Source organism: Hyla sarda, chromosome 9 (genome assembly GCF_029499605.1).
Source record: "Hyla sarda isolate aHylSar1 chromosome 9, aHylSar1.hap1, whole genome shotgun sequence".
NCBI lineage: Eukaryota > Metazoa > Chordata > Amphibia > Anura > Hylidae > Hyla > Hyla sarda.
In genome coordinates, this window is record NC_079197.1 from 35,727,298 (window position 1) to 35,752,412 (window position 25,115).

A 25,115-nucleotide genomic window follows, 5' to 3' on the forward strand; every position below is an offset into this window, starting at 1 on the left:
GTCGTCTCCGCCGCCGTCGCTGCTCCTGGGGCCCCGATCCCAACACCCGCTCACGTCCTCCGGAAGAGGGGCGGAGCAGGTTGCGGGAGTGACACCCGCAGCAGGCGCCCTGATTGGTCGGCCGGTTATCCGGCCGACGAATCAGGGCGATCGTGAGGTGGCACCAGTGCCACCTCACCCCTGCAGGCTCTGGCTGTCCGGGGCCGTCGGAGACGGCCCCGAACAGCCTGTAATTCCGGGTCACCGGGTCACTGGAGACCCGATTGACCCGGAATCCGCCGCAGATCGCTGGACTGAATTGTCCAGCGATCTGCGGCCATCGCCGACATGGGGGGTCATAATGACCCCCCTGGGCGATATGCCCCGATGCCTGCTGAACGATTTCAGCAGGCATCGGGCACCGGCTCCGCTCCAGATGGTTGCGGGGGGCCGGTAAAACACATGACGTTCTCATACGTCATGTGTCCTTAAGGACTCGGAAATGGAGACGTATGAGAACGTCATGTGTCCTTAAGGGGATAAGGACCAAATGGGCTGAGTCCTTAAGGGGTTAAAAGGGGTACTCCCCTGGAAAACATTTTTTTTTAATTTTTTTTTTTAATCAACTGATGCCAGAAAGTTTTTTGAATTTCCATTCTGCCTGACCACAGTGCTCTCTGCGGACACCTCTGTCCATTTTAGGAACTGTCCAGAGTAGGTGCAAATCCCCATAGCAAACCTCTCTTGCTCTGGACAGTTCCTGACACAGACAGAGGTGTCAGCAGAGGGCACTGTGGTCAGGGAGAAAGGAAATTCAAAAAGAAAAAAAGAACTTCCTGTGAAGCATACAGCAGCTGATAAGTACAGAAAGGATTAAGACTTGTTAAAAGAAGTAATTTACAAATCTGTTTAACTTTCTGGCACCAGTTGACTTAAAAAAAAAAATTACAAAAAAATGTTCCCCTTTAAGTACTTTTCTCAGAGGTTTCTATTTGCCTTTTATTCCGTTAAGGGAAAGTCAGTGGGGGAGATTTATCAAAACCTGTGCAGAGGAAGAGTGGTGCAGTTGCCCATAGCAACCAATCAGATTGCTTCTTTCATTTTCCACAGGCCTCTTTAGAGGCCTGTGGAAAATGAAAGAAGCAATCTGATTGGTTGCTATGGGCAACTGCACCACTCTTCCTCTGCACAGGTTTTGATAAATCTCCCCCAGTGAATATTGTCCATATTGCACGTGGACCTTTCAGATCCCGGTTTTGAAAATAGAAACTATGGATAAATTTATGAAAGTCTGTGTAGAGGTAAAAAAGGTGCAGTTGCCTATAGCAACCATTCAGATCGCTTCTTTCATTTTTTAAAAGGCCTCTGGGAAATATGAAAGAAGCGATCGGATTGGTTGCTATGGGCAACTGCACCACTTTTCCTCTACACAGGTTAAATCTCCCCCATATGAAACAGATTTGTTAATCTGCCCGAGAACAAAACAGTCCGATTTTGTCCATAACAACCAGCTCTTCATTCATATCTTAATCTCTGGTGAAAGCCAAGCTGTGATTGGCTGATTAGTTTTGGTTTCAGGGAGATTAATGAATCTAGGCCAGTGATTTTGTCACCACTATCCATTTAGACATAGAATTTTGGATCCGGTTGTTATGCTGGGAGATAAGTACAGTGGTCCCTCAACATACGATGGTAATTCGTTCCAAACGAGCCATCGTTTGTCGAATCCTTCGTATGTTGCGGGATTCGTGCAATGTAAAGTATAGGAAGCTGTACTCACCAGTCACCGCCGCTCGAGATGGTGTCCCCGGGCCTCCGCTGGGCTCTCCGCTGTCTTCTCCGGTCCTCCGCTGTCTTCTCCGGTCCTCCGCTGTCTTCCGCAAGGCCTTACTGGGCCTGCGTAGCGACGTCATTACGCCGCTGCGTACGCCATTCCTATTGGATGACGTGCGCAGCAGCATATTGACGTCATTGGAGAGGGCCGAGAAGACACCGGAAGACCAGCGCTGGACCCGGAGGGCACCCCGGAGCATCGTGGAGGGGTAAGTAATACTTACCGCACCACACGGGGAACATTAAGCTGCTATCCGGCAGCAGCTTAAGCATTTGGCGCTGCCGGATAGCACTTAATGCGATGGCCCCGACATAAAAAAAAGCATCGTATGTCGATTTGATCATATGTCGGGGCCATCGTAGGTCGGGGGGTCACTGTAGTCGCAGGGGTAACATTTTCTTCCCACTTACTACTACAATACAGACAGCAACACCGCAAAAGAGGTTTCACTAATTTATTCTGTTCCCAAATAGATATTAAAGCTGAAGTACGGACGTAAGACCAGAACTGGACGCAAGGACACGCACATCTACCAATTCCAGAAGAACATCTTGCTTCCATATTTGGATGGTTTTAATTCTCCCTCAATGGCAGGGTTTGGCTCTGGTCTTGGCCTTGAGTGAAAGACATTTTCTGGCAGAGGTCTGTCGGTCTTCACTTTTGTCACCTGAAGTGGAAGAAAACAGAAGTGTAAACTCTGGAAACTCAAAATGAACATATTGTACAGGTCCATATATTGACTACTACACTAAATAATTTTATCATTGGTACATTAGACACGTTCGTATTTTACTGCATATTTTCTGCTAATTTTTCTACCCATTAACTTCAATGGGTAGGAAAATGATTAGCAGAAAATCTGCAGCAAAATACCTAGAATAATACACACATGTGAACATACCCTAAGGAAAAAAGTTCAAATAACCAGAAATAATTTTACAGGCAAAGCAAACCATCATCATCGCTGGGATTAGCAGGGCCAACAGCATCAGTCAATACATGAAGATACTATAAACAAAGGGAGACGGCGCTCCTAGTGTGATACCATAAATAAATAAATAAGGTACAATTTAAGCAATATTGCTCACCGATGTAGGTTTTACTGCGACCAAGTACAACAATGGTGTAGGCATAAACCCTATGCGGGCGAGACTTGGCAGCCGCTCCTGGCAACACAAAGTGAAGCAAAGACAGATCCCTCCAGGACAGAGCACAGGATAGAGCTGGCGCACAAGACTTCAAGGTAAAAACAGATTTATTTTACCCGGCATGCAACGCGTTTCGCTGGATAACCAGCTTCATCAGGCAACTGATGCGCCAGCTCTATCCTGTGCTCTGTCCTGGAGGGATCTCTCTTTGCTTCAATACATGAAGAGGTCGCCGCAGGAAGACCAGAAGTTATGATTTGTCAGTCACAGCATTATGGGCTGTGGCAGTAGGCAATGCTATTAGCTCCATGTACTAGAAATAACAAAAAGCCTTATATTTTCAGTACAAACACCAAGAACATTTTTCACATAACTTTTATTGGAAAAATAAAGTAACAGGCAGAAGAATCCAACTAAGAAAATAAGAAAGTTTGGTACAACTGCCTGTAATTCACTGCAGTATTCCTTATAATGTCACCTCTGGATCCTGAGGACTTCACACAGGCAAAAAGTCATCCTAGACTTCCAGGCGGAAGAAGAATCCAACTGTGTTAAGCTGTTCAGTTGCATACACTGAATAAAGTTGGATGTATACACACACACACACTATGGGGGAAATTTGTGAGGTGAGGAGTGATGTATAGCATATACATATACAGGGTGCAAAGCATCACTACTTACCTCTGCTAGCTGTATAGTATACAGGGGTGAATAGTGTACCCATGTATACTATACATGAGCCCGGCAAGGAAAGAGTTAACCCATGCTGCTGCTGAGCAGTTCTGGGATAAGTCTTTGTGCGCTATCCTGTATATACAGGTGTCTATAGATACCTGTACATACAGGATACAGTAGGCAGAAGTCAACAATTGGGGGGCTCCCTGTTTAGGGACACACTGCAGTATGGGCGCACTCTCCAGAGGAGAGCACCAAAAATGTAGTAACATTTAGTTTTTCTTCTTTTCTTCTCATTTCAGATACATGAATGTGGAGGACATCAGATTTGGGGGATTGCGACGATGACCAGCGGTTTTTAAATTTCAATACAAGGGTTAACGAGGGCTGTGGGAGAGTGTTTTCTTAATTTTTTTTTCAATGTGTCGTGCTTTTTATAATAGAATTTTCAGGCTTAGTAGGGGAAGCTGTCTTGTAGACAGAATCCATCACTAAGCTGGGGCCTGGCGTTAGCCTCAAAAACAGCTAGCGATAACCCCCAATTATTACCCCAGTACCCGCCGCCACAGGGGTGTCAGGAAGAGCCAGTACCAACAGGCCCAGAGCGTCAAAAATGGCTCTCGTGGGCCTAGGCGGTAACAGGCTGGGGAGGGCAAGTAACAATGGTCCTCGCCCACCCTGGTAACATCAGGCTGTTGCTGCTTGGTTAGTATCTGGCTGATACTGAAAATAGGGGAACCACACACGTTATTTATTTATATATAAAAAAAAATTTTTTTTTTAAACTTGCATAGGGTTCCCCCTATTTTCAGTATCAGCCGGATACCAACCAAGCAGCAACAGCCTGACGTTACCAGGGTGGGCTAGGACCATTGTTAAATAACGCCAGCCTGTTACCGCCTAGAAGCGCCATTTTTGACACTCTGGCCTGTTTTACCGGCTCTTCCTGGCACCCCTGAGGCAGTGGGTACAGAGGTAATAACTGGGGGAATGCGCTAGCTGTTTTTGGCACTAACGCTAAAAAAAAAAATGCTGGTCATCACCGGAATCCATCGAATCTGACGTAGTCCTCCGCATTCACGTTTCTGAAATGAGAAGAGAAGAAAAACACAAAAAATAATCCCATTTTATAATCCCCACCGTGAGCTCTGATTAATGAATAGCTATTCGCCATTCAAAGCTCCCGTCTCCTGGCAGTGGGGATTATGAAATGTGACAGGTGTATACAGGAGCCGACTGGGAGCGCAGTGGAGCCGCATGTGCTACCCGTTTTTAGAGTTAATAAATGCGGATCGCAGCGGGTCTCTGAAGAATGGCCTGCTGTGATCTGCCCCTCAGCCCTTGGACTATAACTCCCATCATGGGCCCAGTCTGTCCACGATGGGAGTAGTAGTCCCAACTGTCCCAAAAGAGTCCCGCAGCCGGGGGATGTGCAAGGGCCATCTATCAGCGCTACGGTACTACAACTACTCCCATCATGGAACAGACTCTGTCCCATGATGGGAGTAGTTGTAGTTTAGCAGTGTTGAGGGACAGCTGCTGCATCCCTCGGCAGAATAATTTCCTATGTGTCCTTTTTGCAAACGTATTTGCGCAAAAAAAATTAACATATGCACATGATAAGTATCCACTGCAAAACGCATTCCACAATATACAAAAAAAATAGACAACTTGCTTTTTGCTCTATAAAAAAGGCGCAAAATAACTCACTGCGCAAAAATTTGCGCTACATATAGAAAAGAAAAAGCTTCTACCACTAATGATAAATTCCCCCCTATGTGGACAAAATATTGGGGGCACCTACAAATTACACAGATGGAAGCTTTTAAAACATTCTATTCGAAATCCATTAATATGGAATTTGTCTCCTCATTACAGTTTCCTCTCTTCTGGGAAGACCTTGTAAAAGATTATAAAGGGCTCTGTGAGAAATTTTGACATTGCATCAGAAAGAGCATTTGGCAGGTCAGACACTGATGTTGGAGAAGACAGTCGGACTCACAATCTCTTTTCTAATTCATCCCAAAGGTGTCGGATGGGGTTGAGGCCCGGGCTTAAAAGGGGCGCTCCGTCCACAGACATCTTATTCCCTATATATAGGGATAGGGAATAAAATGTCTGATCGATGGGGTCCCGCCTCTTGGCAACAAAAATGCCACATGGTCTAGTCTACCCTTAATATATTTCCTTAAATTTTTTTATCTTCTGGTAAATATAGTTTTATCTCACCCAGGTTCACTTTCACATACTGTGGATTTACTTCTTTCCTCCACTCTATGCAGATTTTGTTGTTTAAGGGGTTATCATGGGACCCAGGGACATGGCAAAAGATTTGATCGGTCAGCTGTTCGTGCTCTGTACTGAGACCCTGAGCGATTAAAGCTTTTGACCCGTCCCTGTGACGTGTCAAAAGTTTTTATTCTAATCATAGTAATGCTTTAAAGGGTACCTCTCATCAAATAAACTTTTGATATATTTTAGATTAATGAATGTTGAATAACTTTCCAATAGCATGTTAATGAAAAATATGCTTCTTTCTATTGTATTTTTCCCGATCAGTCCTGTCAGCAAGCATTTCTGACTCATGCTGGAGTCCTAAACACTCAGAGCTGCCAGCCTGCTTTGTTCACAGCCAAACAGGCTGTGAACGAAGCAGGCTGGCAGCTCTGAGTGTTCTCCTTTGTGAACAAAGCAGACTGGCAGCTCGTAGTGTTTAGGACTCCAGCATGAGTCTGAAATGCTTGCTGCCAGGACTGGTAGGGAGACCCCTAGTGGTCATTTCTTCAAAGTGGAAAATTAAATAGAAAGAAGCATATTTTTTAATAACATGCAATTGTAAAGCTATTCTGCATACATTAATCTATAATATATCAAAAGTTTTTTTGATGAGAGGTACCCTTTAAGTCTTTCCTGGCAAGTTTTTTTTTCTGGACCGGTTTTGTTTTATCAATATCTTTTTGTAGATGAGGTCTCCACAACTGACCCCAGTTAGAGATGAGCGAACTTACAGTAAATTCGATTCGTCACGAACTTCCCGGCTCGGCAGTTGATGACTTATCCTGCGTAAATTAGTTCAGCCTTCAGGTGCTCCGGTGGGCTGGAAAAGGTGGATAAATTCCTAGGAAAGAGTCTCCTAGGACTGTATACACCTTTTCCAGCCCACCGGAGCACCGGACAGCTGAACTAATTTATGCAGGAAAAGTCATCAACTGCCGAGCCGAGAAGTTCGTGACGAATCGAATTTACTGTAAGTTCGCTCATCTCTAACCCCAGTATTCCAGATGTCTCACTAGAGCTCTTTACAGTAGGGTCACAATCTCCCTCTTCCTACTAGTTATATCTCTAGCTATGCGGCTAAGCATTTCACTTGTTTTCCTACTATCACTTTCCATAAAGCCTTCTCTTCTGAAGTCTTCACTAACACAGAACTGCCGATACCGTACGGAGGATTATTTTACATTCGGAAACATTGAACTGCAGTTTTCTTTGTTTTGACCATTCATCTAGTGAAGCTACATCATCTTCTATATTACAGACACCTCCAGGAACAAATAAACCCTATTGCACAACATTTTGTCGTCTGCAAACAGTTCACAACAAGCTATTGCTGGCCACTTAACATATACATTTTATAGTAAAATGAAACTCATACATTAATGAATGCCGTACAGCATCAAAAACCAGACTGTAATGTATACTTTTTTTTTTGGCCTACACAATAGCGTAGTTGACTCCATTTTTGTATACAGCAATATTAAACTGACTGCAAAAGTGAAAAAAAAAACGCAGTATAAACACTGCCACAAACATATTCCAAAGAGCAAGACCCAGAAAAGACCCCTGTGGCCACCACTTGCAACCAGTCTCTGCTCATCAATACACATCAATAACAATGATTCTCTGGTATCTATGCTTTAGACAACTGCAAATACACAGAACTATACAGGGGTTATGCCACATTTTCAATAACCTTAATGTCATTTCTTTATGTGGAAACAAGGAATTTACTGGAGTCCCGATAAGTGATATTCACAGCATGACGGTCATCCAGCACTGTTGTCTGTTTTACGTGAACTCAAACAATGGTGGTCCCTGGCACAAGCAGCTTCTAGGACAACAAACTTGAAGCAATGGGGACCAGTGACCATCCAGCACATTTTACTTTGTGAACTCAGATGCACTTTACATTACAGACTCCTAGGATCTTACCTTAGACAATTCTCCCAGGTCGGGTCTCACCCAGCCAAGCTTGTCAAGAACACAGTTATCAAACACCTGCTGCTGCTTACGACACCGACGGAGCTCTAATAAGCCAGTATAGTCCAGACAAGTCCAATATTCAGTGAAAGGCTCAGCACAATGGGTCTTAATTTTCCTGAAAAAACAAAACAAAAAAATAATTAAAACAAACAAGCTATGAAAAAATGAAGTCAAAACATTACCACCTTATTCCAATAAGTCCATAGATACTCCACTAATACTCAAAATCACTTCACGGTACACACTACAAAGTGTTAAGTAGAAACATTTCTTCCAGTCAGGACAAGTGTATCATCACAGAACAAGATGTTCATAATAAAACAAGTTTAATACTACGCTATTCTCCCAGAAATCATCATTGTTTTTTTGTGTTTTTAAAAACATTCAGGTTTAAAGAGGTTATTGATCTTGCTCTCTTAAAGGGGTATTACAGATAATTGGAGAACTGGTGGCAGAAAGTTACACAGATTTGTAATTTACTGTTATTTTTAAATCGTAAGCCTTCCTGTACTTATCAGTTGCTGTATGCTGCAGAGGAGTCCAGTAGTCTTTCCAGTCAGACACAGTGCTCTCTGCTGCCACCTGTCTGTATCAGGGACTGTCCAAAGCATGAGCAAATCCCTTTAGCAAACGTCTCCTACTCTAGACAGTTCCTGACACAGACAGAGATGGCAGCAGAGAGCACTGTGTCTTACTGGAAAGACTACATGACTTTCTCTGGGGCATACAGCAGCTGATAAGAACTGAAAGGCCTGATATTTTTAAACAGAAGTAGAAACACCTCTGAAGAGTAAGGGCTTTTTCACACTGCGGCCATTCTGCTAGAGATTCTGCTGCTCTAAGCATACTGAGGAATTTGCGCAGTTGAATTCAGCCAGCCAAATGGATGTACGGGCAAAATGAACACGTTCATTTTTTGAGTTTAATTCTGCTGGACTTTTTTCCATAGACATTGCTGTCTGTGAGGTGGCCATGTCCACTCAGTCCTACTGCTGATATTATTGCAAGCGGACACTCAGCTGGCAGAACACCACATGCTGAATGTCCACAGTGAGAATGAGTCTGTAGACCAGCCCAATATCTATAGGTATTCTGAAAACATACACTAGGATTTGATCACAGATTTTTGACTTCCTTGTTGAAGTAAATGGGGAATATCTGCAACAATCCTTTCCACAGCATATATTGAAAAGCTGTAGATTAAAAATCTAAACTGCAGGTCAATGTCTGTGCATAACAAATCAGTAGCTTGTGGCCATAACAGGCCAGATTTAAAGGAGATATCCAGTGGTGAAAAACGTATCCCCTATCTTAAGCATAGGGTATGAGTTTCAGATTGCGAGGGGTCCGACCGCTGGGGTCCCCTGCGATCTCCTGTACGGGGCCACGACAGCCTGCGGAAAGGGGCGTGTTGACCGATGCACGAAGCGGCGGCTGACACACCCCCTCAATACAACTCTATGGCAGAGCCAGAGCGCTGCCTTGGGCAATCTCCGGCTCTGCCATAGAGTTGTATTGAGGGGGCGGGTCAGCCCAGCGATCCGGAGCCCCGTACAGGAGATTGCGGGGGGGGCCCCAGCGGTCGGACCCCCCGCGATCTGAAATGTATGCCCTATCCTTAGGATAGGGGATACATTTTTCACCACTGGACTACCCCTTTAATTCACATGACTGGTACTGTAATCTAATGCAGACTAATTTAAAGGGGCATTCCGGTATTTATTAACATTCAACTATCCTGATGGTTATGCATTGTTATGTCAGTTAACAGTTTACTTGTATGACTCTGCCGCGGATGATCCACTTTTTGTTCTTTATTTGGTCCCCCAGGATTAGCATTCTGTTGTGGTATGGATTACGGTCATCTTGTTCTCCCCGACAAGCCAGCCCCCTGACGATGTTTGCGCTCCATCTGAACCGTCCCATTGTCACGTCTAGATAGAGTGCACACATCATCTGGGGCTGGCTTGTCGGGGAGGACATGACGAAACCAAGCCCCCTGTGATCAGCTGACGTCTCAAATCAAACAGAAACATGGAAAAGGCTGAAGACGACAGTAATCCATACCACAACAGAATGCTGAACCTGGGGGACCATATAAAGAATAAAAAGTGGATGATCCTCGGCAGAGCCATACAATATGTAAATAGATAAGTGACATAACTATGCATAACCAGCAGGATAGTTAAAAGTTAATAAATCCCAGAATAACCCTTTAATTTAAATATACACAAAAAATAATTCACAGCACGTCATTCATTGTGTGGATGTATCCCATTGCTTCACTTCTGCCACAGCATTACCTGAAAAAGTCCAGTGCGCACTCATTCACTTTTCTGCCTTCTTTCAGACATTTTCTTGGGTCTTTCTCTTCCCAACGACACAACATGAATTCTTTATTAGCCGTGTCACACTGGGACCCATAGTGGTGGGCGGCAGCCTTCAGGACAGCAGAGCTCACATTTACCTACATGGTTTCAAAACAGAAAAATCATGTTTATATTTTTGGGGTAATAATAGTAACAAGTAATCGTTGTGTAATGCCGACATATTCCATAGAACAGTCTCCCAACCAGTGTGCCTGCAGTTGTTGCAAAACTAAAAATTCCCAGTTTAGAAGACCGTGAGGAGAAACATCAGTCATTCTTTTGCGATCAGACAGTTACGGGATAACTTCTAATGGTGGGACAATCCCTTTAATATCTTACATGGACATGAGCTGCAATACCCACGTACAAGTGGCACTGTTTTATGGTACGTTCACACGTACGCAGATTTGATGCACAGGATTTGATGCACAGGATTTTCTGCTGCAGATTTCAATGTAAACTAAATGACTGAGCGCAGCTTCTAATCGGCAGTTACAAATTCTGCGCATCAAATCTGCGCAGGATCCTGTACGTATGAAGAAACCAATCTTTCGCCCCCCCCCCAATGCCCTTGTCCAGATGCGTCACTTCTGCTCCAATTTGTCTCTGCTGTTATTATTTCCCCCTCCCAAAAATTACCTCGGAGCCCATACTTTATCAATACTGTTCGGCTATAGTTTGCACCATATCTATGAATGAATTACTCAATTATTTGAGAACATTTTATCAGTTTTCTTCTCTTCTTGATACTGAAAGGGCATGTGGCACTCTATATAGGACAAAATGATGTGCATACCCGATGGGTTGGACATGTCATATGAGCGTCACAGAACACGGTTTTCTGGCGTGCACTTTATCCTGTTGGTGTCATGTGGCATTTTTTTTTACATTGTGATGTGATGTCTGCAACACAGTGATCACCAACCTGCAGCGCTCACAGCACCAAAACCCTTATCATGACTGGACAGCCAAAGGGATTTGTCGTTTCACAACCACTGGAGAGACACTGGTTGGAGATCACTGTCAGCGCATGATGGGATTTGTAGTTTAGTAGTAGCTGGAGGGCCACCAGTTGGAGAACACTGTCAGAGTATAATGGGAGTTGTAGTTCTGCCTCGCTAGAGAACAATATTAGGGCATATGGAAGTAGTAGCCTTGCAGTAACTGGAGAGGCACTGTTTGGAGAACACTATCCGGGTATATGAAAGCAGTAGTATTACAGTAGCTGTGGAGCCACCAGTAGAGGAACATTGTCAGGGCATAATGGGAGTAGTAGTCTTGCAGTAACTGGAAAGCCCCTGGTTGGAGAACACTATCATGTTATAATAGTAATAGTAGTCTTGCAGTAGCTGGAGAACACTAAGGTTATAATGGGGGGAGTAGTAGTCTTGCAGTATCTGGAGAACACTAAGGTCATAATGGGGAGAAGTAGTCTTGCAGTATCTGGAGAACACTAAGGTTATAATGGGGGGAGTAGTAGTCCTGCAGTAGTTAGAGAACACTAAGGTTATAATGGGGGGGGGGGGGGAGTAGTAGTCCTGCAGTATCTGGAGAACACAAAGATTATAATGGGGGAGTAGTAGTCTTGCAGTATCTGGAGAACACTAAGGTTATTATGGGGGGGGAGTAGTAGTCTTGCAGGATCTGGAGAACACTAAGGTTATAATGGGGGGAGTAGTAGTCCTGCAGTAGCTAGAGAACACTAAGGTTATAATGGGGGGAGTAGTAGTCTTGCAGTATCTGGAGAACACTAAGGTTATAATGGGGGGAGTAGTAGTCCTGCAGTAGCTAGAGAACACTAAGGTTATAATGGGGGGAGTAGTAGTCTTGCAGTATCTGGAGAACACTAAGGTTATAATGGGGGGAGTAGTAGTCCTGCAGTATCTGGAGAACACTAAGGTTATTATGGGGGGAGTAGTAGTCTTGCAGTATCTGGAGAACACTAAGGTTATAACGGGGGGGAGTAGTAGTCCTGCAGTATCTGGAGAACACAAAGATTATAATGGGGGAGTAGTAGTCTTGCAGTATCTGGAGAACACTAAGGTTATTATGGGGGGGAGTAGTAGTCTTGCAGTATCTGGAGAGCACTAAGGTTATAATGGGGGGAGTAGTAGTCTTGCAGTAGCTGGAGAACACTAAGGTTATTATGGGGGGAGTAGTAGTCTTGCAGTATCTGGAGAGCAGTAAGGTTATAATGGGGGGAGTAGTAGTCCTGCGGTAGTTAGAGAACACTAAGGTTATAATGGGGGGGGGGAGGAGTAGTAGTCCTGCAGTATCTGGAGAACACAGATTATAATGGGGGGAGTAGTAGTCTTGCAGTATCTGGAGAACAATAAGGTTATAATGGGGGGAGTAGTAGTCTTGCAGTATCTGGAGAACACTAAGGTTATAATGGGGGGAGTAGTAGTCTTGCAGTATCTGGAGAACACTAAGGTTATAATGGGGGAGTAGTAGTCTTGCAGTATCTGGAGAACACTAAGGTTACAATGGGGGGAGTAGTAGTCCTGCGGTATCTGGAGAGCACTAAGGTTACAATGGGGGGAGTAGTAGTCTTGCAGTATCTGGAGAACACTAAGGTTATAATGGGGGAGTAGTAGTCTTGCAGTATCTGGAGAACACTAAGGTTATAATGGGGGAGTAGTAGTCTTGCAGTATCTGGAGAACACTAAGGTTACAATGGGGGGAGTAGTAGTCCTGCAGTATCTGGAGAGCACTAAGGTTACAATGGGGGGAGTAGTAGTCTTGCAGTATCTGGAGAGCACTAAGGTTATAATGGGGGAAGTAGTAGTCTTGCAGTATCTGGAGAACACTAAGGTTATAATGGGGGAAGTAGTAGTCTTGCAGTATCTGGAGAACACTAAGGTTATAATGGGGGAGTAGTAGTCTTGCAGTATCTGGAGAGCAGTAAGGTTATTATGGGGGGAGTAGTAGTCCTGCAGTATCTGGAGAGCAGTAAGGTTATAATGGGGGGAGTAGTAGTCCTGCGGTAGTTAGAGAACACTAAGGTTATAATGGGGGGGAGGAGTAGTAGTCCTGCAGTATCTGGAGAACACAGATTATAATGGGGGGAGTAGTAGTCTTGCAGTATCTGGAGAACAATAAGGTTATAATGGGGGGAGTAGTAGTCTTGCAGTATCTGGAGAACAATAAGGTTATAATGAGGGGAGTAGTAGTCTTGCAGTATCTGGAGAACACTAAGGTTATAATGGTGGGAGTAGTAGTCTTGCAGTATCTGGAGAACACTAAGGTTATAATGGGGGAGTAGTAGTCTTGCAGTATCTGGAGAGCACTAAGGTTATAATGGGGGGGAGTAGTAGTCTTGCAGTATCTGGGGAACACTAAGGTTATAATGGGGGGGAGTAGTAGTCTTGCAGTATCTGGAGAACACTAAGGTTATGATGGGGGAGTAGTAGTCTTGCAGTATCTGGAGAACACTAAGGTTATAATGGGAGTAGTAGTCTTGCAGTATCTAGGACTACATAACACACACCGGCGCGGTATGTCCCCAATACACTACAGAGCGATATCTACCTCCTGCACTGACAGCTCCTCAGCCGGGGGCACGTCCACGGTCCCGGGCATGGCTGCTTCTGTCCCCGGAAGGTCAGCCGAGTGCGCATGCGCGATATGCTTTCCTCACGGTCGCAGGCGGAGTGACGTCATCGCGCCTCGTGTTTCCCAGAACGATGAGACGACACCCCGGTACACAGCGAGTACCCTGTCATTCAGCAGCGTCTTCTCTACACGAGACATTTACGGAAGCGAGAGCTCAGCCAGGGACTCGACTGTGCGAAATGACAGGTCCTCTCGGCAACTCATTTCTAATTGGACAGCGGTCGTCACGTGGCCCTTGGTCGTCATGGTGAAGCTTCATATACTGTTGTCATAGGGACGCCAGACGGGAAGTGATGGAGTACACGGGCAGTCGATATGACGGGGAGCACCAGAATGGCAGGTATGTCGGTAACATAGGTGGCGACGACGTCGACTTGCTGTCATCTTTCTGAGAAACACGGCTTCAAATGTCTTTATTTATTCAAAACTGTTTGCAGCCCATAGCAACCAATCACAGCTCAGCTTTCGTTTTACCAGAGCAGTTTAAGAAATTAAAGCTGAGCTCTGATTGGTTGCTATGGGCAACAAAGAAATGCTGACTTAGAGGCCCCCAGGACTATCTTTTAATATTGCCTGTTCAGACAGACCTTAGGGCAGTGTTTTTTAAACAGCATTCCAACAGCTGTTGCAAAACTACAACTCCCAGCATGCCCGGACAGCCAAAGGCTGTCCGGGCATGCTGGGAGTTGTAGTTTTGCAACAGCTGTAGGCATGCTGGTTGGGAAACACTGCCTTAGAGTTACTTAGTGGTGATGAGTGGCATAAGCCATATTCAAATTCGTGATATTTTGCGAATATTTGAACGAATATTCGTCCTATATTCGCGAATTTTGCATATCCGCTCACTTTGTTTTTTCATGCGAAATCCGTCATAAAATTTGCAACATGCGCATGTGCGCCTATATCTTTCAACCAACTGCTTTCCTATTGGTTGCTAGGGATGTTGCTAACCTCTGACAACTGTATTTGCATCCTTCTCATTGGCCCACAAGCTTAAATATGGGAGGGATCAGTGTCCTCTGGATATTTGCATATTTTTTGCATAAAATTTGCATTTGCATATTCGCCTTCTTTGGGCCACAAACTGGAAGCAGGGAGGGATGATCACTTTTTGTTTACACAGTTCACATCATTGTGATGTGTACTGTGAAAAAAAGGGGAAAAAAAAAGAATATTTGTCATAACGAATATAATTCGCAATATTCTAAATATTTGTGAAATCGCAAAGTGCTGTTTTCCTGAAAGAAAAATTCGCTATTCGAATATTTGCGCTCAACACTATTACTTAGTTGCGTTCACATATATAGTACCCCTCATTGACCCTTATGAGGTATCCTAAGCTCCATCTCCAAATGGTACCAGGATGTAGCGTGTGTCCGCGCACATAACGTCATGGAACAGGTTTGCCTAAGGTTTTAGTGCAATGGTGCCAGGAGAACACACTTGATGCCAACCGCTCTAGACCCCTACAGAATATTTGTGGGTAAGACCTTTGGTTTACCGTAATAGGTACTAGGGATCGACCGATTATCGGTATGGGAGATATTATCGGCCGATAATCACGATTTTGGGCATTATCGGTATCGGCAATTACCTTGCCAATAAGCCGATGATGCCCCGCACCGCGACCGCCACCCCCCCCCCCCCCGGACCCACCACACCGCGACCGCCCCCCCGACCCACCGTGTCGCACCCCCACCGTAGTACTGGGCGGTACCGGTATGGATTTTTGCCCATACCGCTATACCGGTCGGGCCCCTCCCCCACCCTCCGAGTCAATAAAAAAAATAAATAAATAAACTTACCCATAATGGGGGTGGTCCAGGCCATCCATCCTTCCTTCCTGTAGTGTCCGGCGCCATTCCGGGTGGAGGCTGCACCGGTACGGGCTGTCCTTTTCCGGGGGTCCTCTTCTCCACTCCGGGCAGGCTCCGGCCTAGTACGCTGCATAGACGCCGCTACGCCGTGACGTCAGGTGCGTCGCTGCGCACGGGCGTCACTGCGCAGCGGCGTCTATGCAGCGTACTAGGCCGGAGCCTGCCCGGAGTGGAGAAGAGGACCCCCGGAAAAGAAGGACAGCCCGGACCGGTTCACATTCCACCCGGAATGCCGCCGGACACTACAGGAAGGATGGATGGCCCGGACCACTCTGACAGGTAGGGGGGAGAGAAGCGGGTGGTGGCGGCGGCCTATGGCCCCGCAAAAGCCACTGCAGTGCATTGATTTAAAGCGCCCGCTTTAAATCAATGACCTGCAGCGGTGTCGAGGGGGGATAAATAGCCGATAACTTATACCGGAATATCGGTATAAGTTATCGGCTATCGGCCCCTAACCTCCACCGATCATCGGTATCGGCCCTAAAAAAAACGATATTGGTCGATCCCTAATAGGTACATGTGCTTTTTGTTTGTACAGTGGTCCCTCAAGTTACACTATTAATTGGTTCCAGGACGACCATTGTATGTTGAAACCATTGTATGTTGAGACCATAACTCTATGGAAACCTGGTAATTGGTTCTAAAGGCACCATAATGTCATCCAAAAATAGGAAAAAGTAAGGAATAAACAAAAATAAGTAGATAACTAATACAGATAAAGCAAATCCTTACATATAAAAGTAAGAAAGATCTGCTGGGAGCTGTAAATCAATTTCTATATAGAAGACAGAAGCTTCTTCAGGGTCCTGTACAGTGCACGCAATGTCCTAAAAAAGTAAAATGGAGCCACCCTCACCTGATGTCCAAAAGAGCAGATAACCCTGGTACAAGTAAAGTGTAGTACAGAACATGTAATACCTCCCGGTACTAACAGACACAGAGGCGCTAACAGACAGGAATTCAGTGCATACATTTCAGTAATACAGGGGTTTTACCAGTGAATGCCCATTCTGATTGGTCAGTTCTTCCAGCCATTGATGTTTCACAGATCTGGACTGTCTGTAGAATTGTATGCAGAGTCTGGTTTCAAGTTACAATTGTCCAGATAATACCATTGTATGTTGAAACTATTGTATGTTGAGGCCATGGTAAGTTGAGGGATCACTGTAATGTCCTGTAATGATAAAAGACACTTTACTGGACGAGAACAGCTCCCAGTCGATGATAAGCCTATGGGGGAAGAGCTGGAATTAAAGTGACTTTAAAGGGGTACTCCGGTGCTTAAAGGAGTACTCCGGAGCACTGGTACTTAAAAAAAAAAAAGTTTACCTCATCTGATAGCTCTTTCAAAGACCTTTCCAACGATACCTCATTTGTCAAATTTGGCCCAGCCATTCTCTTGTAATTGCCACCTATAGCAGTAAGCAGCCATGTCATAAAGACTACATTTACCATGACTCCCTGCGCCAGCTTCCTGTTAGCTGCTGCTCTCTCCCCCTCCTCTCCCCCCCCCAGGAAATTATAATAAATTATAATAAAGTAACGCCCACAGCTCCTTCCCTCCTTCCTCCTCCTTCCATGTGCCCACTAGCGCAGTGTTTCCCAACCAGGGTGCCTCCAGATGCTGGGAGTTGTAGTTTTGTAACAGCTGGAGGCACCCTGGTTGGGAAACACTGCACTAGCGTGGCGCAGCACAGCACTACGCAAATAGCGTAGGCACCCAGGTTGGGAAACACTGCACTAGCGTGGCGCAGCACAGCACTACGCAAATAGCGTAGGCGCAGCACTACGCAAATAGCGTAGGGCTAACGTAGGCAGCGATAGGAGCCTAGCGTTAGCCCTATGCTATTTGCGTAGTACTGCGCATGCGCAGAATAAATTAACTTTGGGGGAGTAGCCGGCTCCGGGCTGGGAGGCCGACACAGCCCGCAGTGACTCATGGGAGCGATGAGTCACCGGGCGAAGATGGCGGCGGATCAAGAAGAAATACAGGTGGAGCGTCATCAGAAGACCCAGCTTCCGGACGGAGAGAAAAGCGAGGAGAAAGGTTAGCTTCGGAGTACTCCTTTAAACATCCTATCCCCTATCCAAAGGATAGGGGATAAGATGCTTGATCGCAGGAGTCCAGCCGCTGGGGACCCCCGTGATCTTGCACGCGGCACCCCATTTGTAATCAGTCCCCGGAGCGTGTTCGCTCCGGGTCTGATTACTGTCGATCACTGGGCCGGCGGCGTGTGACGTCACGCCTCCGCCCCCGTGTGACCTCACGCTTCGCCCCTCAATGCAAGTCTATGGAAGGGGGCGTGACAGCTATCACGCCCCCTCCCGTAGGCTTGCATTGAGGGGCGGAGTGTGACGTCACACAGGGGCGGAGCCGTGACGTCACACGCCGTCGGCCCTGTGGTCGCCGCTAATCAGACCCAGAGCGAACACGCTCCGGGGACTGATTACAAACAGGCGTCCCCAGCGGTGGGACTCCTGCGATCAAGCATCTTATCCCCTATCCAAAGGATAGGGGATAAGATGTTTAAGCACCGGAGAACCCCTTTAAATGTGACATAGTTGGCGCCAGAAACACCTATCTCTACAGTGTACAGAAAATGGTCTGAAAAAGATAAAGTATCCAGTGACCGGCAGTTGTGTGGACAAAAATGCCTTGTTGATGCCAGAGTAGAATATGTAGACTGGTTCAAGATGACAGAAAGGCAACAGTAAGTCAAATAGCCACCCATTACAACCAAGGTATGCAAAATACCATATCCGAATGCACAACAAGTCCAACCTTGAAGCAGATGGGCTACGACCCGCTGAGCCCACTGTCATGTAAGGAGCTCTGGCCGGCTTCTTACATGACAGTGCGTTTAACCTATAACTGGCCAGGGCGGGACATCGCTACGCCCGGTGATAGGCTGACGGCTGTCCAACGTTCCAGTCCCAAGGAACAGTGTGAGCCGACGTAGGTAAGTTAAAGTTTATTTTCTTTATCTTTTGTAGCCCGGGCATAGAGATACAGCATACAGCAGTGGTCTCCAACCTGCGGACCTCCAGCTGTTGCAAGACTACAACTCCCAGCATGGGAGCAGAACAGCGATGTTGGGTAACATGATTTGGTGGGGGGTGAAAGAAATACCGTTATATACCGTGGAACCGCCATAAGTTACAAAAATACAGTGATACACATATTTGGCCATACCGCCCAGCTCTACTTATTTGTTCTCTTTTGTAGACTGGAGGGTAAAGGAGAATACATCCTCCCCACAGAAACCCGCTATGAGGGAGAGATGAAGGACGGCATGTTTCATGGACAAGGAACACTCTACTTTCCAAATGGCAGTAAATATGAAGCTCGATGGGATTCCGGTATTGCACTTGAGGTACAAGAAAAGACTTGTGCATAATGTCTTTCCTGTAGTTTACCTTATTATGGGCTTATTGTTTTCCTGTGTCCCGTTATATGGTGCCCCCAGAAGCAATAACTCTGCAATATGCTATTTCTTGAAACATGTCACAGAAAAGACCTCTTTATGCCTTCATATAACATTGAAGGCATAGAGGGGTATGTATGTGTTCTGTACAACATGGATCTTTGATATGGTGTGTTAATAGGCTGGAGAGAGGCTGACTATAGGGGACCATTATATGGTTACTGGCAGGAATCATTACTTTACATATATCTGGGTCCGAGAACCTCCTGGAACGTTTACATACCATGTGAATGATATAAGTATATCTTCTAGGCATGTACAGAGGAAATCCAATGTAGATACACAATATGACCATAGCCTGACCAAAGAGTCTAAAAAGATTGGCTTTTCTGCCTTCACCAGTCTAGCATAGCACATTATGCTATTTCATACAACAGCACTTAGTCATCAATATTTAAACATATATATATATATATATATATATATATATATATTTTTTTTTTTTTTTTCCATTGGAGCCTATGAATGATCAGAGGCATCCATTCAACACATTTGTCCCACCGTGTACCAACTTACTTTCTGTTAGTGTGAAGAAGCAGTAAAAAAAAGGTTGGGGCGCTCTCTCCTGGGTGATGGGGGCGTGGTAGAATTGTCAGGAACCACTGCACTCTAGGTGGTGTGATGTCCCGCTGAGGTAATCAACGGTGACAGCACCTCACCTGGCGAGTGTGAAGTGGAAGGTAGTAGCGGCAGTTGTGCTGCTCGAGACCCCCTGTCCGTAACCACGAAGGGTTACGGAAATAATGAAATCAGGAAAAGGAGAGTAGAAAAAAACGGGGGTTCTAGACGAGTGCTACTGCTGCAATAAAAGGATTCGGAACGCTAATAAAGCACATCATCATTAAAGTATCAGTCAGGGCCCGAGCGAGAGACGTCATCACATTTGTTTTATGGACCTGAAGAAGGCACATGCTGGTGCCGAAACGCGTTGTCCGATTGCTCTAAACCATAATAAACTGTCCTGTACTTTATTGGCTTTCCGAATCCTTTTATTCCAGCAGTAGCGCTCATCTAGAACCCCCGTTTTTTTTCTACTCCTTTTCCTGGTTACTTTCTGTTAGTAATATATCTTTAATATTTTTATAGGGTAAATACACGTTTGCAGATGGACTTGAGTATGAAAAGGAGAAATGGCACTACTGTGATGGCTATGACAGAAGATTTTATACTGAAATTTGCAATGGCCTGAAGCCTGCAGGTACAACTAATTGCATTGTAAAATTCCACTGCTTCTGTATCCTCAGCATGAATTAAAAAAAAATCAAAAAATAAAGGTCCTCCTAGGAAACCTGTCACTAATTTCATGTTGCCCCAACCACAGACAGCGTGAAACACTGACAGGCTTCCGGATAGCAATGATCCATTAATCACTCTGATGGGTATGCTATTTTAGAGTAACCATGGTTGTTTCTTTGGCCGGGCATGGGGCTCATGGGGGTGGTCCCTGACCACGATTGACAGATCTTTCCCTGTATGCAAATAGGGTGAGATCTTTTAATCAGGGGTGGCGGTGGACCATCCCAATGACTCAGAGCCCTTTTCACAGATACAACTATGACTACTCTGGAACAACAGAGCTGTTTATAGTTATTAATCTATTATTATTTAATGCGCCTATGGTTTGGACAGCATGAAACTAGTGACTACTTCCCTTTTAGTAATGTGATCTACATGACCATGGCCACAGCTATACGGTGCTGTCTCTATGGAGGACATTGTTGTTGCCAACAATTGATTCAATCACGTGGAACAGAGAGACACATCATCATGCTGTGATGACAACAGTGGGAGAGTCTAGAGACCGACCAAAGGCTTCTGAATTTAAGATGATTATAAACAGCTATTTTGTAAGAAATCGCTAATTTGCTGTGCTATTTCTGCCATCAAAAGTACTGGAAGCCCCCCCCCCAAAAAAAACAATGCAAATGAATGAGCCAGTGTGAGCATACGATAAGACTGAAAATTAGTTTATTTTTGATCTTTAGGACGTTCACAACTTACAAATCTACATCCCCCTCGACAAATCCCAGAAGGTTGTTATGACTGCGGGGATGGATTCTACGACCCTGTCAGCAGAGTCGTGAATGACTACCAGCTCCGATTCCTGAGGAATGCCGGTAAACATTTAATTATTTTACCTATTTCTGCAATTTCTGTGTTCTAAGCTGAAAAATCCCTAATATCAAATAGATTCCAGAAAGTGTCTAAAATGGTCACTCATGCGTCCAGAAAATACAATTTAGCTCTTAAACTTTTACATTTAGGAGCCAAGAGATACTTTTAGGCTGGGATTTCACTTGGCAGATTTTTTGGAAGCCAGAAGTATGTTCAAAAGGAATGGAAGTGATAAAGAAAGGACTTAAACTTCTCCTTTCATATGGATCTACTATCTTTTTCGGTCTTTGACTCAAAAATCGTAGTGGCAGTTTTCCAAAAAAAACTGGCAAGTCTCTGCACTGAAACCCCTTGAAGCCATATTGGAAGATGCCAATCCTACCCCTACACTCCGTTTTCAATATGCCCAATGTCCCAAACACCAGTCTCCCATGCTATTAGTGCTTTATACCCTCTCGTACTAGAATCACTGATGAGTGCACCTCTACCCTTTAAAGTCGGGTGGGAGAAAGACATAGGCCACCCTATACCTGACTCGGACTGGGCATCCGCTCTTGCCCAATGCCACTCCTCCTCTATCTCCTGCAAGGCTCAGGAAATTAACTATAAGGTTTTATCAAGATGGTATTGAGTCCCAGCACTGCTAGCACATATGTTCCCGGGTACCTCGGACCTGTGCTGGAGGTGCTCCTCTGGGAGGGGAACGATGTTACACATCTGGCTTAACTGCCCATCCCTATCAGGATTCTGGTCCAGTGTCATTGATATCATCTACTGTGTTACCGGGGTGAGACTCCAGCACACGCCCGAACCCCTGCTACTCTCCATTCTACCCTCCTCGATCCCCAAACACACCGCTCGTCTACTCTTGTTCATGCTCCTGGCGGCTAGAACAGTGGTACCTAGGCTCTGGAAATCTCGGGCTGCAGCCACTGTCTCTACATGGTTCCAGGAAATCTCCCGACTACACAGTTTGAGGAACTACTGGCGGAGTCCCCCAGACAACTGTTCAAATACACCCATATCTGGGCACCCTGGACGGCTTTCACGTCTTCTACGTACTTTGGCCAAATCCATATATCCAGTTGACTGTTCCCGCCATGTCCGGACGACCTCTTATGCCCAGACACTGACTGAGTCTCGACCTCCACACCTCTGTACGATCTACGCACCTCTCTTCTCTAAATGTCTGACATTATACAGCTGGATGTCGGGGGACCCTCCGGGTACGTCCAAGCCACTTGGTAAGTCCGATACCATGAACCTCCGGTCCTCTCCCTTTCTCCTTCCCCCCTCTTTTCTCCCTTCCCCCTCGCCATCCATTCTTCTTTCTTTCTTTCCTTCCCTCCAATCTCATCTTCTTCTTATTATTATTTATTCTTCCTGTTCTCTGGTCTACCCCAGCATGTCATACCAGATACTGTATTACAGGATGACATCTTGACTGTGTACTAGATTTACAGCCAAGGATCCTCCACCTGTATGATTAGAAGCGCCTAGGGAGACGAACCAGGCGACCCCGAACACTACACGACTATATGAATCACATAGCACTGACTGCCCCAGTTGACACTAGTTGTGTAGACATCCATTTGTTGCCATGAGAGCGTTCCTTTTTCGCGTTCACCGCTGAAGGGCCGTCTCTGTTATCATGGCTATTATTTTTCTTGTCAGTATGAATACTATGTTACCTTTGTCGACTTTACTTATTCTTTGTTTACCGTTTTTATATTGAAAACTGAATAAAATGTTTTATTAGAAAAAAATAAATAAAAAATGACAAGTGGGTTCCCAACCCTAGGGCTAAAACCACAAATGTGGTAAATGCAGATTTTTCTGTGGATTGTCTTGTGATTCCCTACAAATTTTTTAACTGTTACATTAAAAGTGGTGGAATCAGTGGTGAAAATTCTTAACAAATCTGTAGCAAGGTGAGTATGTGTCAGATTTAAAAATGTGGGAAAAAAAATCTGCAACATGTGGTTGAGATTTGCAAAACTTGGATGCTACTGTGATTCACTGGGTTTTATTCACTCTTGAATTCACTCTTAATATATATATATATATATATATATATATATATATATTTTTTTTTTTTTACACTTTTGTGCATTGTAGTGAAAATAAGTGTTCTATTTTGGTATAGTACTAGTATACTGTCAAGTGTTACCCTATGCTATTATCTGTGATGGCTTAAATTAATGCAGCAACATAAAAAGGAGTCAAAAAAGGGCCAGCTGCCCATAGAAGTCTATGAATGGGGAGGGGGAAAGTACGAGCTGCGGAGTAAGACAGAGGCAGAAAGAGGCACAGAGACTCAGTTAAAAGCTTTAATTAGTGTTATATCTCTCTCCAATAATGGACTTACGCTGCTCAGTACTGATATGTTATGTCCTCTATGCTGCTGCTCCTTCTGTGGGTGTGCTATAGAGATACAGGGGAGCAGGATCTCCTCTTTTGTGTGTGCGCATTAAATAAACATCATAACGGTTAGGCACTGCACCCTAGCTAAGAGACAATTAAAAGTAGTTCTGCTTCTCATGTCCACACACAGGACAGCTTATCCTAAAAATTTACCTAAAAGGATAGGTACTCATTAAAGGGGAACTTGAATCCCCCCCGACTCTCCCCATGCACGAAGCATCCACCACGCAAAGCAGTGGCCAAAATGCCTCTTCCATGCATGTCTATAGGAGAGCCTGAGATCCAACGCTCATGTAACTCTGGCTCTCAGCTTCTCGCGGTGGTTAACACAACTCCATGCATGGGGAGACCTTAGCGCCGGGCAGGAGATCGTGGGGGTCCCAGCAATTGGATCCCCCATGATCAAGCACTTATCCCCCCCCTGTGGATGGGGATAAGTTGTTTAGTACAGGAGTAGGTGAAGGATCATTGTTTCACGCACATCAGTGAGGACAAACCCATATACTATTCTACTATACTATTGTTTCTGTATGAGCAGATTCATCCTTACTTCTCTTTGCTCTGCCCAGGATTAAGGGTTGGATTGCTAGCTGGGGGCCTCTACTAAGCACTGGCTTTAAGGGGACGAACAGTTATTTAGATTATCTTTTTTGTATCTAATAATTGTAATAAACGTTGATCACTTTGTAGAGATTTGTTTTCACAATCACATTGAAAATCCTTTTTAGTCTCAAAAACACCCAATAAAATCCCCTGTGACTCCCATGGTAAGTCCAAGGAAGGGGGCTGAAGATGTTTTCTAGGCGCTGCATATGCTGCCAACACAGCTTTCATGAGAGCGTCGTCCAGACTGAAAGTAATTGCAGGCCGGCTTATCGTAATTATTAAAGTGAACCTGGTTTCTGCAGGAAACCTTATTTAGACCCTCTCCTGACACGGTTCTCATTTTAGCTGGAAAATGTTTCTGTGAACAGCCACTGCACCACAGGCAGCACTTACCGATCTCTAAGGACTGATTCAAGAGCGTGTTATATATAACTTGTCAAAGCCAAGACAACTTCTCAGCGAAGGGGGGGCAAACATTAACCCAACAGCTTTCTTGTGTTGTGTAGCAGAGAGCACTTGGTCTGGGCTCCTGTGTTAGAACTCAAATAAAGTGTCCACTAGGCCACTTAATAACATTACACACAATTATCGGTATTGCTATATGGTGCTTATCATGATTTGTATTGTAGTGTACATATGTTTCTTTTGTAAGCAAGCGAATGACTGCCATTAATATTTTACAAAGTAATCTATAGTATTCCTACTAAAAAGAACACATATAAAAGTAG

General features: G+C 44.9%; 2 protein-coding genes across 2 annotated transcripts in view; one reads left to right on the forward strand and one right to left on the reverse strand.

Moving 5' to 3' along the window:
* Nucleotides 1-2,253: 2,253 nt before the first annotated feature.
* On the reverse strand, nt 2,254-13,999 carry NDUFA8 (NADH:ubiquinone oxidoreductase subunit A8). The gene is made up of 4 exons (XM_056539405.1): nt 13,797-13,999; nt 10,200-10,363; nt 7,846-8,011; nt 2,254-2,480 (listed from the first exon to the last, which is right to left on the reverse strand). Exons 1-4 carry the CDS (start codon nt 13,845-13,847, stop codon nt 2,343-2,345), a joined length of 519 nt encoding a protein of 172 aa, XP_056395380.1. The 5' UTR covers nt 13,848-13,999; the 3' UTR covers nt 2,254-2,342.
* An 83-nt stretch (nt 14,000-14,082) lies between these two features.
* MORN5 (MORN repeat containing 5) overlaps nt 14,083-25,115 on the forward strand; it is a 36,178-nt gene continuing 25,145 nt past the window's right edge. Inside the window, exons 1-4 of the mRNA XM_056539406.1 lie at nt 14,083-14,220; nt 18,984-19,131; nt 20,329-20,440; nt 21,228-21,359. Coding sequence (XP_056395381.1) covers nt 14,174-14,220; nt 18,984-19,131; nt 20,329-20,440; nt 21,228-21,359 — 439 coding nt within the window. The 5' untranslated portion in view covers nt 14,083-14,173. The remainder of the gene's footprint in view (nt 14,221-18,983; nt 19,132-20,328; nt 20,441-21,227; nt 21,360-25,115) is intronic.